Source organism: Amblyraja radiata, chromosome 35 (genome assembly GCF_010909765.2).
Source record: "Amblyraja radiata isolate CabotCenter1 chromosome 35, sAmbRad1.1.pri, whole genome shotgun sequence".
NCBI lineage: Eukaryota > Metazoa > Chordata > Chondrichthyes > Rajiformes > Rajidae > Amblyraja > Amblyraja radiata.
In genome coordinates, this window is record NC_045990.1 from 696,144 (window position 1) to 708,182 (window position 12,039).

Genomic DNA, 12,039 nt, shown 5'->3' on the forward strand with positions numbered 1-12,039 from the left:
CGTCCTGATGTCAGGAGAAGTGCAAGAATAAATCCATGCTGTTGTAAAAATAGCCGTCGAAGCAGACATAAAATGGCTGCCGCCACGAACCTGACCTAAAATGGCTGCCGGCAATAATCTAGCCTGACCTAAAATGAAACAGATGTGCATGCAGTGTTCTGGAACAGCTGGCATACATCAGTCTGGAGGCAGTGGGATCAGTCATGCGCTTCCTGCTGTGGCTTTACTGCGATGAGACCCTGTAAAGTCTGGTGTTTCCACGAAACCTAGTTCCGTCAACAGAAGCACCGTGACTCAGCGCAGGGCCACTCTTGTGCCAAGCGGGTATCATGATCAAAGGTTTCATCAAGACTTGGCGAGCACCCTACGGGCTGGGCTATTCTATCCCGAAAAGCTTCAGATACACGCCCTCTCATGTCATCTCTCCAAAGCTTGCTTCCCTGCTGGCTGGGGAATGCTTGCACACTGATTATATTTAGTTTGGTTTGGTTTAGAGATACAGCGTGGAAAGATGCCCTGCAGCCCACCGAGTCCGCGCCAAACAACAATCACAAGTACACCAGCATTATCCTGCACACTCGGGACAATCTGCAGAGGCTCAGAGGCCATTAACCTACAAACCTGCACGTCTTTGGAGTGTGGGAGGAAACCGGAGCACCCGGTGAAAACCCACGCAGTCACAGAGAGAGCGTAGAAACTCCGTACTGTATATGGGATAGTGCTAGTGTACAGGTGATCGCTGATTGGCACTGACTCAACAGACAACAGACAATAGGTGCAGGAGTAGGCCATTCGGCCCTTCGAGCCAGCACCGCCATTCAATGTGATCACGGCTGATCATCCCCAATCAGTGCCCCGTTCCTGCTTTCTCCCCATATCCCATGACTCCGCTATTTTTAAGAGCCCTATCTAGCTCTCTCTTGAAAGCATCCAGGGAACCTGCCTCCACCGCCCTCTGAGGCAGAGGATTCCACAGACTCACCATTCTCTGTGAGAAAAAGTGTTTCCTCGTCTCCGTTACTCCTTATTCTTAAACTGTGGCCCCTCGTTCTGGACTTCCTCAGCCCCATCCTCAGAACAGGGATGAGGGGGAATTTCTTTAGTCAGTAGGTGGTGAATCTGTGGAATTCATTGCCACAGTTGGCTGTGGAGGACACGTCTTTGGGTATATTTAAACATCGGGAACATGTTTCCTGCCCCCTAGCGTGTCCCAGCCTTTAACAATCTTATATGTTTCAATGAGATCTCCTCTTATCTTTCTAAACTCCAGAGTGTACAAGCCCAGCCGCTCCATTCTCTCAGCATATGACAGTCCCGCCATCCCGGGAATTAACCTTGTAAATCTAGGCTGCACTACCTCAATAGCAAGAATGTCCTTCCTCAAATTAGGGCTCGGTGGGCCAAAGGGCCTGTTTCCATGCTGTGTCTCTGGCGTCTAAGGAAAAGGAATGTTAAGTTCCAAAGGTTTCGCACCTACCACAATCCTGTGCGCATGGGATTGGCACTTGGTTTCCAGGTTGCATTACCTCTGCAGCCAAGGCTTTCTGAGAGTCCAGGCTTGTTCTTACTCTGCCAGCTACTGTAGACGATGTGGCCAGCAAACCCTCACCCCTTCCTCACAGGGTCAACCACCCAGAAATGTAATTGCCGTTCCAAGGAAAAATGAATTGAATTACTTTTTGTCAACAGAAGACAAAAAGATTCTCACAGAAGATAGACACAAAAAGCTGGAGTAACTCACCAAACCCCTCCTCATTCCCATCAGCCCACCGAACCTCTCCCCAGTCCCATCAGAATGGTTCTCTCATATAAGATAAGGGTGTGGTCCCGTTCTCCCAACCTACCTCACTGGGGCCCTTGCTCTTTTTTAAATCTGCACTTTCTCCGTCGCTGTGAGAATGGAGCAGCTCCTCCAGCCGGAGTGGGCATCAACAGGTTGACTGAGAAGTAGATGTTCTCCAAGCCCAATATCCCCAGATCCTCGTTGGACTTCCTCAGCCCCATCCTCAGAACAGGGATGAGGGGGAATTTCTTTAGTCAGTAGGTGGTGAATCTGTGGAATTCATTGCCACAGTTGGCTGTGGAGGACACGTCTTTGGGTATATTTAAAGCGGAGGTTGACAGATACATGATTAGTAAGGGTGTCAAAGGTTACCTTTAGAAGGCAGGAGAATGGGGTTGAGAGAAGAAAATAGATCAGCCATGACTAGACCAAGTGGTAGAGTTGGTCTTCACACTGTGTTTTTGATTTTCTGTTTTTGGATTGAATTCTGTTTTTAATTTGTGTCTCTGTGATGTCTTTATTACTTGTTATATTCCGAATATATGTTATTCCGATTACTATGTAAGGTGTCCTTGAGATGTCTGAAAGGCGCCCATTAAATAAAATTTATTATTATTATTATTAGAGTTGCTGCCTTACAGCGCCAATGACCCGGGTTCGATCCCGACTACAGGAATTGTCTGTACGGAGTTTGAACGTTCTCCCCGTGACCTGCATGGGTTTTCGCCAGGTGCTCCGGTTTCCTCCCACACTCCAAAGACGTACAGGTTTGTAGGTTAATTGGCTTGGTATAAATGTAAAAATTGTCCCTAGTGTGTGTAGGATAGTGGTTTAATGTGCAGGGATCGCTGGTCGGTGCAGACTCGGTGGGCTGAAGGGCCTGTTTCCGTGCTGTATCTCTAAACTAAATAGACTTGATGGGCCAAATGGTCTAATTCTGTTCCTGTGTTTATGGTCTTATGGTAACTGTGACTCTACAAGGCTCCGGCATTGCATATTTGCTCTGTGGACGTGTGAATGGTTTGATTGCACTGGACAACACTCACTGTATAAGTGACAATCATAATCTTAAGGCCAGCACCAACTTTGAGTAAAAGGTTGCTCGTGGCCGACCTCTGCTGGTGAGAACCTGGCCATTCAGTGTAGACAGACACAAAATGCTGGAGTAACTAAGCGGGCAGGCAGCATCTCTGGAGAGAAGGAATGGGTGACGTTTCAGGTCTGAAGAAGGGTCTTGACCCGAAACATCACCCATTCCACAATGCTTCGATGGTTCATTATTGTAACGTGTGTAGAGATACAGTGGAGTGCTTGTTCTGATCCAATCCAGTCAAATGAATCTACACATCAATACAACAACTCTTCCTCTGGAACAGCGGGCAGTCTCCACGTTCCAGTGGCAGCTTGCAACTTACAACTCTGAAAAGTCCGATCTTTTCCCAAGGAGATACACAATTCCTTATTTTTTAATATGAACTCGAAGCAGCATTGCAAATTTGGAACAAATAATATTAAAGACAGGAATTACTTAAGTACCTGAACAGATATCCATTAGTGACTGATGAAGTGACTGCTTCACAACGAACACCATTGTGTAAACAGTTCTACACATTGACAGCAACATGACTATAATGGGGACCACAACATGACTATAATAGTGACCACAACAGTAACAGTGATAAGTCAGTAATTACAATATTTCGATGTATGGTAATTCAAATCTCACAGTACCAATTGGTGCATGTGATAATAAATGTCTCTTGAACTCGAACTCATAGTGACTTCATTACTTAAAAATAGTTTGTGACATCCTAAGTTTATGAAATGTATTTATGAAAAAAATCAAGTATGTTCCATTTTGTAAGTGGTGTACGCCAATGATGTAAGTGATGTCCTTGTTTTAACTTTGACACCAGTTATTCTGACAGACGTGTTGAAGAGCTGGCTCTGGGATGGTCACTGACTTGGTTGTAGACTCCACCTTTGGTTCCAGACAGTAGATACAAAGGCGTTCGTGTCACCTTTGTAGAGCTTAGGATTCCTCGGTGACAAACTTCACCTGTGCATTTCTGGAGCCGTTACTGAAGGCGCCGTCTCGCACCCGTTTCTTGAACATGAAGGGAAAAGCTTTTCTGAAGGATCTCCTGAAACTCTCGCCCATGAAGGCGTAGACAATGGGGTTGATGGAGGAGTTGATGTAGGACATGCAGTTGGCCCAGGTCTTGATCTTGTACGTCTCAAAGTTGACTTGGAAGCCGGAGTAGAAGACCTGAAAGAGGATGAAAACCTGGATGGGGCCCCAGCACAAGGTGAACAAGACAACCACCACCACAACCATCTTGGTGATCTTGGCTCTCATGGCAATTGACCGCTCGGACAAATGGTGGACATTCTGGAAGAGAGCACACAGAAGACAATTAATTAACTGCTTCAGCAACCTTAACGGCAACAGAACAAGTGTGTGTCTGAAGAAGGGTTTCGGCCCGAAACGTTGCCAGACTGATTCCTGGGATGTCAGGACTGTCTTATGAAGAAAGACTGGATAGACTTGGTATATACTCTCGAGAATTTAGGGGATTGAGAGGGGATCTTATAGAAACTTACAAAATTCTTAAGGGGTTGGACAGGCTAGATGCAGGAAGATTGCTCCCGATGTTGGGGAAGTCCAGGACAAGGGGTCACAGCTTAAGGATAAGGGGGAAATCCTTTAAAACCGAGATGAGAAGAACTTTTTTCACACAGAGAGTGGTGAATCTCTGGAACTCCCTGCCACAGAGGGTAGTCGAGGCCAGTTCATTGGCTATATTTAAGAGGGAGTTAGATGTGGCCCTTGTGGCTAAGGGGATCAGAGGATATGGAGAGAAGGCAGGTACAGGATACTGAGTTGGATGGTCAGCCATGATCATATTGAATGGCGGTGCAGGCTCGAAGGGCCGAATGGCCTACTCCTGCACCTAATTTCTATGTTTCTATGTTTCTATTTCCTTCGCTCCATAGATGCTGCTGTACCCGCTGAGTTTCTCCAGCATTTTTATCTACCTTCGATTTTACAGCATCTGCAGTTCCTTCATAAACAAAGTATGTGTTCTCTATCACAACCCACCCTCTGTCATCTAACAGAGGTCTTCAAAATGTCTCCAAGAAGCAATCTGCTGGAGGGTCCACAGATGCTGCTCAAGTTCCTCCCGCAAAACACAAAGGGAATCTGAAAACTGGTCCTGACTCAAAACGTTGCCTATCCATGTCCCAGACAGATGCTCTCTTGCCTGTTGAGTTCCTTCAGAAGTTTGTTGCTTTCTCCATATTCAACTGCATTCAACTGCAGCAAGCAGTTCCAAGCTGAGAAGGGTTCAGAGAAGATTTACGAGGATGTTGCCAGGACTAGAGGGTCTGAGCTATAGGGAGAGGTTGAGCAGGCTGGGTCTCTATTCCTTGGAGCACAGGAGGATGAGGGGTGGCCCTATAGAGATGTATAAAATCATGAGAGGAATAGATCAGGTAGATGCACAGAGTCTCTTGCCCAGAGTAGGTGAATCAAGGGCCAGATGACATAGGTTCAAGGTGAAGGGGAAAAGTTTTAATAGGAATCTTAGGGGTGACATTTTCAGACAGAGGGTTGTGTGTGAATGGAGTGAGCTGCCAGAGGAGGTAGTTGAGGAAGGGACTATCCTAACGTTTAAGAAACAGTTAGACAAGTAGATAGGACAGGTTTGGAGAGATCAAGTCGACTCCGCCATTCAACCATGGCTGATCTATCTATCCCTCCTAACCCCATTCTCCTGCCTTCTCCCCATAACCTCTGACACCCGCACTGATCAAGAATCTATCTACCTCTGCCTTAAAAAATATCCACTGACTTGGCCTCCACAGTCATCTGTGGCAAAGAATTCCACAGATTCATCACCCAGTTACTCCAGCACTGTGCATCTTTTATTGTACTCCCACCGCCCGAGAGGTGCTATATAAATGCAGGGTACCTGGTAGTCGCCGTCAGCTGGTCGGACCACGGGTCGGCCGACGCGGTGAAGCATGAGGGTGTAGCACGCACAGATGGTGACCAGCGGCAGCAGGTACACAGCCAGGAAGCTGTAGATGATGAAAGCTTTCTGCTGGGACTGTGTGGGAAACGCCTCCACACAGTAGGTCTGGAACCCGTACCAGTAGCCCCTCGCTATCCTGTGGTACATTGCCATGGGGGCGGACAGGAGGAAGGAACCTGCCCAGGGTAGAAAACAAAACAAAAGAGTAAAACTTCAAACAAAGGTGGACAAAAGTACTGGAGAAACTCAGCGGGTGCAGCAGCATCTATGGAGCGAAGGAAATAGGCAACGTTTCGGGCCGAAACCCTTCTTCAGACTGCAAACAAACGTTGCCTATTTCTTTCGCTCCATAGATGCTGCTGCACCCGCTGAGTTTCTCCAGTGCTTTTGTCTACCTTCGATTTTCCAGCATCTGCAGTTCCTTCTTAAACCTGAAACAAAGGAGTGAGTGCAGATGAGATGTGAGCGTTTCACACACGCACACACACACACACACACACGCACGCACGCACGCACGCACGCACGCACGCACACACGCACACACGCACACACACACGCACGCACACACGCACGCACGCACTCACGCGCACACACGCACACGCACACACTCACACGCACACACACACACACACACACACACACACACACACACACACACACACACACACGCACACGCACACACGCACACACACACACCCTCCACTCGCTGGAGTTTAGAAGGTTGAGGGGGGACCTCATTGAAACTTGGAGAATAATGAAAGACCTCAATAATTTGGATGTGGGGAGGATGTTTCCACTGGTGGGAGACTTTAGGACCAGAGGTCACAGCCTCAGAATTAAAGGGCGCTCTTTTAGAAAGGAGGTGAGGAGGAACTTTAGTCAGAGGGTGGTGAATCTGTGGTACTCATTGCCACAGACGGCTGTGGAGGCCAAGTTAGTGGATATTTTTGAGGCAGAGATAGACAAATTCTTGATTAGAACGGGTGTCAAGGGTTTTGGGGAGAAGGCAGGAAAATTGGATTAGGAGGCAGAGATCAGCCATGATAGACTGGCGGAGTAGACTCGATGGGCCGAATGGCCTAATTCTGCTCCAATAATTTGTGAACTGGGACCTGGAAGTTAGAACAAACTGCTGGAGGAACTTGGCTAGACACAGTGATCGAGTCACACCGCATGGAAAAAGGCCCTTCAGCCCAACTTGCCCATGCTGACCAAGATGCCCCATCTATATTAGTCCCACCTGCCCGCGTTTGGCCCATATCCCTCTCTTGTGGTCTAAGCAATGTTTGATATAGGTGAACAAGACTGCTCAACATTTACACTCAATGCCCCAACCAATGATGATTTGCCTTCTGTACCCCGCTATCCCCCAGTCCACATGTTTTAGGAGCTGCGGACTTGCACCCCAAGATCGCTCTGCACATCAATGCTGTTAAGAGTCACATCAATGCCGTTAACTCTCCTCTTGCATTTGATCTCGATTCTCTGCTTTCCCCATCAAGTCAACCCCCCCCCCCCCCCCCCCCCCCCCCCCTCCAAACCCACCCCCAGATTGTGCCCACAACGCCCTCCAGCCACCCACTGGCCTGACTCACTGATCCAGATGACCACACTGACCGCCATGGCCAGCCTCGGGGTGCGGTGACGTAAGGACTGAAGCGGGTAGACGGTGGCGTAGCAACGATCCATGCTCATGGCCATCAGCGTTATACATGTGGCCTGCACAGTGACCTGGAGAGAGGGGCGGAGAGAGAGAGAGGGGAGATTGGAGAGAGAGAATGAGTGGGAGAGTGGGGTAGAAAGGGGGAGAGGGAAAGGATGTGTGTGTGTGTGTGTTTGTGTGTGTGTGTGTGTATGTGTGTACGTGTGCATGTCTCTCAGTAAGTGCATGTGCAGGTGTGTGTGTGTGTGTGTGTGTGTGTGTGCGGGTGTGTGTGCGGGGTGCGTGCGTGTGTGTGTGCGTGTGTACATGTGCATGTCTCTCTGTGAGTGCATGTGCGTGTGTGTGTGGGGTGTGTGCGTGTGTCAGTGTGCATGTGCAGGTGTTTGTGCGTGTGTGTGTGCATGTGTACCTGCCCAATCCATCCCCAGGCTGATGTAAAGATAGACACAAAATTCTGGAGTAACTCAGCGGGTCAGGCAGCATCTCCGGAGAAGAGGAATAGGTGACATTTCGGGTTAAGATCCTTCATCTGAGGAAGGGTCTCGACCCAAAACATCACCCATTCCTTCTCTCCAAAGATGCTGCCCGAACCGCTGAGTTACTCCAGCACTCTGTGTATATCTTCAGCTTAAATCAGCATCTGCAGTTCCTTCCTCCCCAGACTGAGGTGAGTGGGCTATTGATCACCTGGTTACCTGCTGTAGGTAGTTGACCAGTTTGCACATGACATCTCCAAAGACCCAGCTGGTGAGGGGGTAGAGTGTGGCTGTGAAGGGCACACAGCAAACCAGGAAGATGATGTCTGTCGTGGCCAGGTTCACTGAAAACACAGAGAGGAGACGGTTTAACTCACTCACACACATCATGAGATGCACCTAAAATAGCCCTAGCTTGCAGCTTCCAGCCCAGTGGTCTGCATATTGATTCCTGTAACTCTTAGTAACCCTGGCATTCCCTCTCTCTCCCTTCCCCACCCAAGTTGCACCAGCTTCTCCTTATCACCCAACAAACAGCCTACAATGGCCAGTTTCCTTTCTCATCGTTACTTTTTTGCATATCTTTCGTCCCTTGTTCTATATCTCTCTACATCTCCGTCCATATCTCTCGTCTCCCTATCCCGTGACTTTCAGTCTGAAGAAGGGTCTCGACCCAAAACGTCATCCATTCCTTCTCTCCAGAGATGCTGCCTGTCCCGCTGAGTTACTCCAGCATTTTGTGTCTATCTTCAGTTATCAATAAACACAGCTAATAAAATTTACAAAGGATGCTAGATCTTGAGGGCCTGAGATGGCAAGACTGTTATTGGGACCTTGCACACTCCGTTGTGTAAATCACCATTAGATGTACAAAGTGTAAGAAGGTGAAAAGGAGAGATGTTCACAACAGAGTCCACGCCAACACTCAACTACCTGTTCACACTAGTTCTATGTAATCCCATTTTTACATCTAGTTCCTACACATTAGGGGCAATTTACAGAAGCCAATTAACCTATAAACCTGGGAGTGTGGGAGGAACCGGAGGAAACCCACACGGTCACAGGGAGAACATGCAAACTCCACATAGACAGGTCAGGATCGAACCCAGGTCTGCAGCGTTGTGAGGCATCAGTTCCACTGCGCCACGCCTTGTACCAGGGAAATGTTCAGAAACCCTGTGGCGATAATTATCCCTGTTCTGTGTGTTGGGGACAAAGGTGGAACTGTAGAATATTCCACCCTAGAGAGCTGTGAAGACTCAACCACTAAGAATATTCCAGACATTTTTAGATGCAGCGTTGAAAATTGAGAAAATGACATTGTAACCTATTGGGTAGCAGACACAAAGTCTTTAGTTTAGTTTAGTTCAGAGATAGTGAGGAAACAGGCCCTTCGGCCCACCGACCAATTATTCACGCACCTTAACACACACTAGGGACAATTTACATTTACACCAAGCCAATTGACCTACAAACTTGCACGTCTTTGGAATGTGGGAAGAAACCGAAGATCCTGGAGAAAACCCACGCAGGTCACGGGGAGAACGTGCAAACTCCGTACAGACAGCACCCGTAGTCGGGATCGAACCCGAGTCTCTGCTGTTGCAATCGCTGTAAAAGGCAGCAACTCTACCGCTGGCCTGCCCTGTCATCTATCTTTCAGGATCTGCAGCACCTGATTTGGGTACATATATATATCTATACACACTGCATTATTTCATGTATTTTCATGTACTTCAATAACAACCAATGCTAGCTGCATGCTTCACGATATCCATTCATTAGTTCAGGTGCACCAAGAAATTGTTTGCAATTGATTACTTGTGGGGAATACAAATATCGATATCTAATTGTAAATCACTTGGCATTGACAGGGCAGGTCCAGAATCCCATTATCGAAGTGACAGGGGGCAAAACCATAAAATAAGCTAAAGTCAGGAGGTTTTTGGTAAAAAGAATAAAAATGAAAACGCATAATTTTGTCATCCACTAAAAATAAAGCTTTAAACAAAACGAAAAGTGAATAATGAAAAATTGAAACCCAAGTGATATTTGCACAATCCGGCGTAGTAGTGATTATCGTTTAGTTTTATACCGAGCAGCGATTTGTTTGAGAATATCTCACATTCTATGGATAGTTGTGATAAACCTGCCGATTGTGTGAGTTGCCATCTGGTGGCGGAAAGAATAAATTACTGGGAACTGAGCAAAATAAAATCAAATGGCACAGAAGACTACATCAGAGATACGGGCCCTTCGGCCCGCAATGTCCATGCTGTACATGATGCTAAATTAAGGTCCACTCCTCTGCCTGCACATAGAAACATAGAAACATAGAAAATAGGTGCAGGAGTAGGCCACTCGGCCCTTCGAGCCTGCACCGCCATTCAATATGATCATGGCTGATCATCCAACTCAGTATCCTGTACCTGCCTTCTCTCCATACCCCCTGATCCCTTTAGCCACAAGGGCCACATCTAACTCCCTCTTAAATATAGCCAATGAACTGTGGCCTCAACTACTTTCTGTGGCAGAGAATTCCACAGATTCACCACTCTCTGTGTGAAAAATGATTTTCTCATCTCGGTCCTAAAAGATTTCCCCCTTATCCTTAAACTGTGACCCATAGTTCTGGACTTCCCCAACATCGGGAACAATCTTCCTGCATCTAGCCTGTCCAACCCCTTAAGAATGTTGTAAGTTTCTATAAGATCCCCCCTCAATCTTCTAAATTCTAGCGAGTACAAGCCGAGTCTATCCATATATGTCCCCTACCCGCATAACCATGTGTTTATCTAAACGCCGCTTAAATGCCACCAAGTGCCCGCCTCCAGAACTCTTTAGTTTAGTTTTGTTTAGAACTTCGGCCCATCTAGTCCGCGCCGACCAGCGATCCCCGCACATTAACTTTATCCTACACTAGGAACATTTTTTACATTCATACTAAGCCAATTAACCTACAAATCTGCGCGGCTTTGGAGTGTGGGATGAAAACCGGAGCGCCCGGAGAAAACCCACGCGGGTCACGGGGAGAACGTGCAAACTCCGTACAGACAGCACCTGTAGTCAGGATCGAACCCGGGTCTCTGGTGCTGTGAGGCAGTAGCCTTGTCTAGTTTTTCCTGTGCATTTTAGCCAAACTTTAAACCATTACAACCACCATTCAGCCATTAGAACCAAATATTAACCCTTTGGAAGGTAGGCACGCCGGCGCAGTTCTACATGACATCTCCTACAAGACTCTACAATGACAGCTACAACATGACTCCATCATCCCCCCACCTGCTCCACCCCCGACCCCCTCACCCCGGCATCTTACCGATGTAACAGTTGGTGGCGGTCCTGAGCTGCCGCCGGGTACTGACCACATAGACCACCAGAGAATTGCCCACCAGTCCCACCAACATGAGCAGGGCGAAGAAGAGAGGGACTAGCCAGGCGTCGGTGAGGAAGGGCGGATCTCCCTCGCCCGTCAGGTTGAGGGTGGCCACTCCTGGTCCGGGCCGAGCCGAGATGTCCCAGTCTGTCCAGCCAGCGCTGCCCTCCTTGTTAGCGCTCCCGTTAGCGCTCGCTTCCATGTTTGGGACCACCCCAGGTCCAGGGGGGAGTTGGCTGGAGACACCTGGGCAACTGGGAGGAGGCGCAGGTCGGCGATCGCCCACAGTCGAGGAGAACTCAGAGAAAGGTTGTGAACAGCCGCCCCATCGCTGTTACCGGCGGGACCGGTCTCCTTGGGCGACCGAAGGTGGGACAACCCCAGGGGGGCGAGGAGGGAGGAAGAGGAGGGGGGGGACACTGCTTCTGCCGGCGGAGAACCGTGTGGGACCAACTCCAGCGGAGGTAGAAAGACTGCAGTAGAGCGAGAGGAGCGAACAACCACCGCTGCTTTTAAACGGAGACACCAGGTGTTGGCATCTGGAGCAAACAGCTGGAGGAACTTAGCGGGAGGGGGCAGCGTCCGAGGGGGGAGAGGGGGGTGGTCGCGTTCCGGGTCCGGACCTTGAGAGAGTGGAAGGGTGGGAGCCAGGGGGTTGGGGAGGGGGATAGGGAAGATGTGGGTTCGGTAGAACCAGCTGT

The 12,039-nt window shown here is 48.6% G+C and overlaps 1 protein-coding gene across 1 annotated transcript; it reads right to left on the reverse strand.

Annotated features, from left to right (window-relative positions):
* Nucleotides 1–3,215: 3,215 nt before the first annotated feature.
* On the reverse strand, nucleotides 3,216–11,544 carry LOC116991978 (G-protein coupled receptor 54-like). The gene is made up of 5 exons (XM_033051006.1): nucleotides 11,282–11,544; nucleotides 8,182–8,306; nucleotides 7,419–7,554; nucleotides 5,761–5,999; nucleotides 3,216–4,175 (listed from the first exon to the last, which is right to left on the reverse strand). Exons 1-5 carry the CDS (start codon nucleotides 11,538–11,540, stop codon nucleotides 3,816–3,818), a joined length of 1,119 nt encoding a protein of 372 aa, XP_032906897.1. The 5' UTR covers nucleotides 11,541–11,544; the 3' UTR covers nucleotides 3,216–3,815.
* Between the last annotated feature and the right edge of the window lie 495 nt (nucleotides 11,545–12,039).

What these genes read in the sequence shown, in the direction of transcription:
- LOC116991978 (XM_033051006.1), bottom strand. Translation starts at nt 11,540, where the DNA reads ATGGAAGCGAGCGCTAACGGGAGCGCTAACAAGGAGGGCAGCGCTGGC. An exon ending in TGGTCAACTACCTACAGCAG is followed by an intron (nt 7,555 to 8,181) that starts GTAACCAGGTGA and finishes CCCTCTCTCCAG; the next exon opens with GTCACTGTGCAGGCCACATG. An exon ending in CAGTGTGGTCATCTGGATCA is followed by an intron (nt 6,000 to 7,418) that starts GTGAGTCAGGCC and finishes TACCCTGGGCAG; the next exon opens with GTTCCTTCCTCCTGTCCGCC.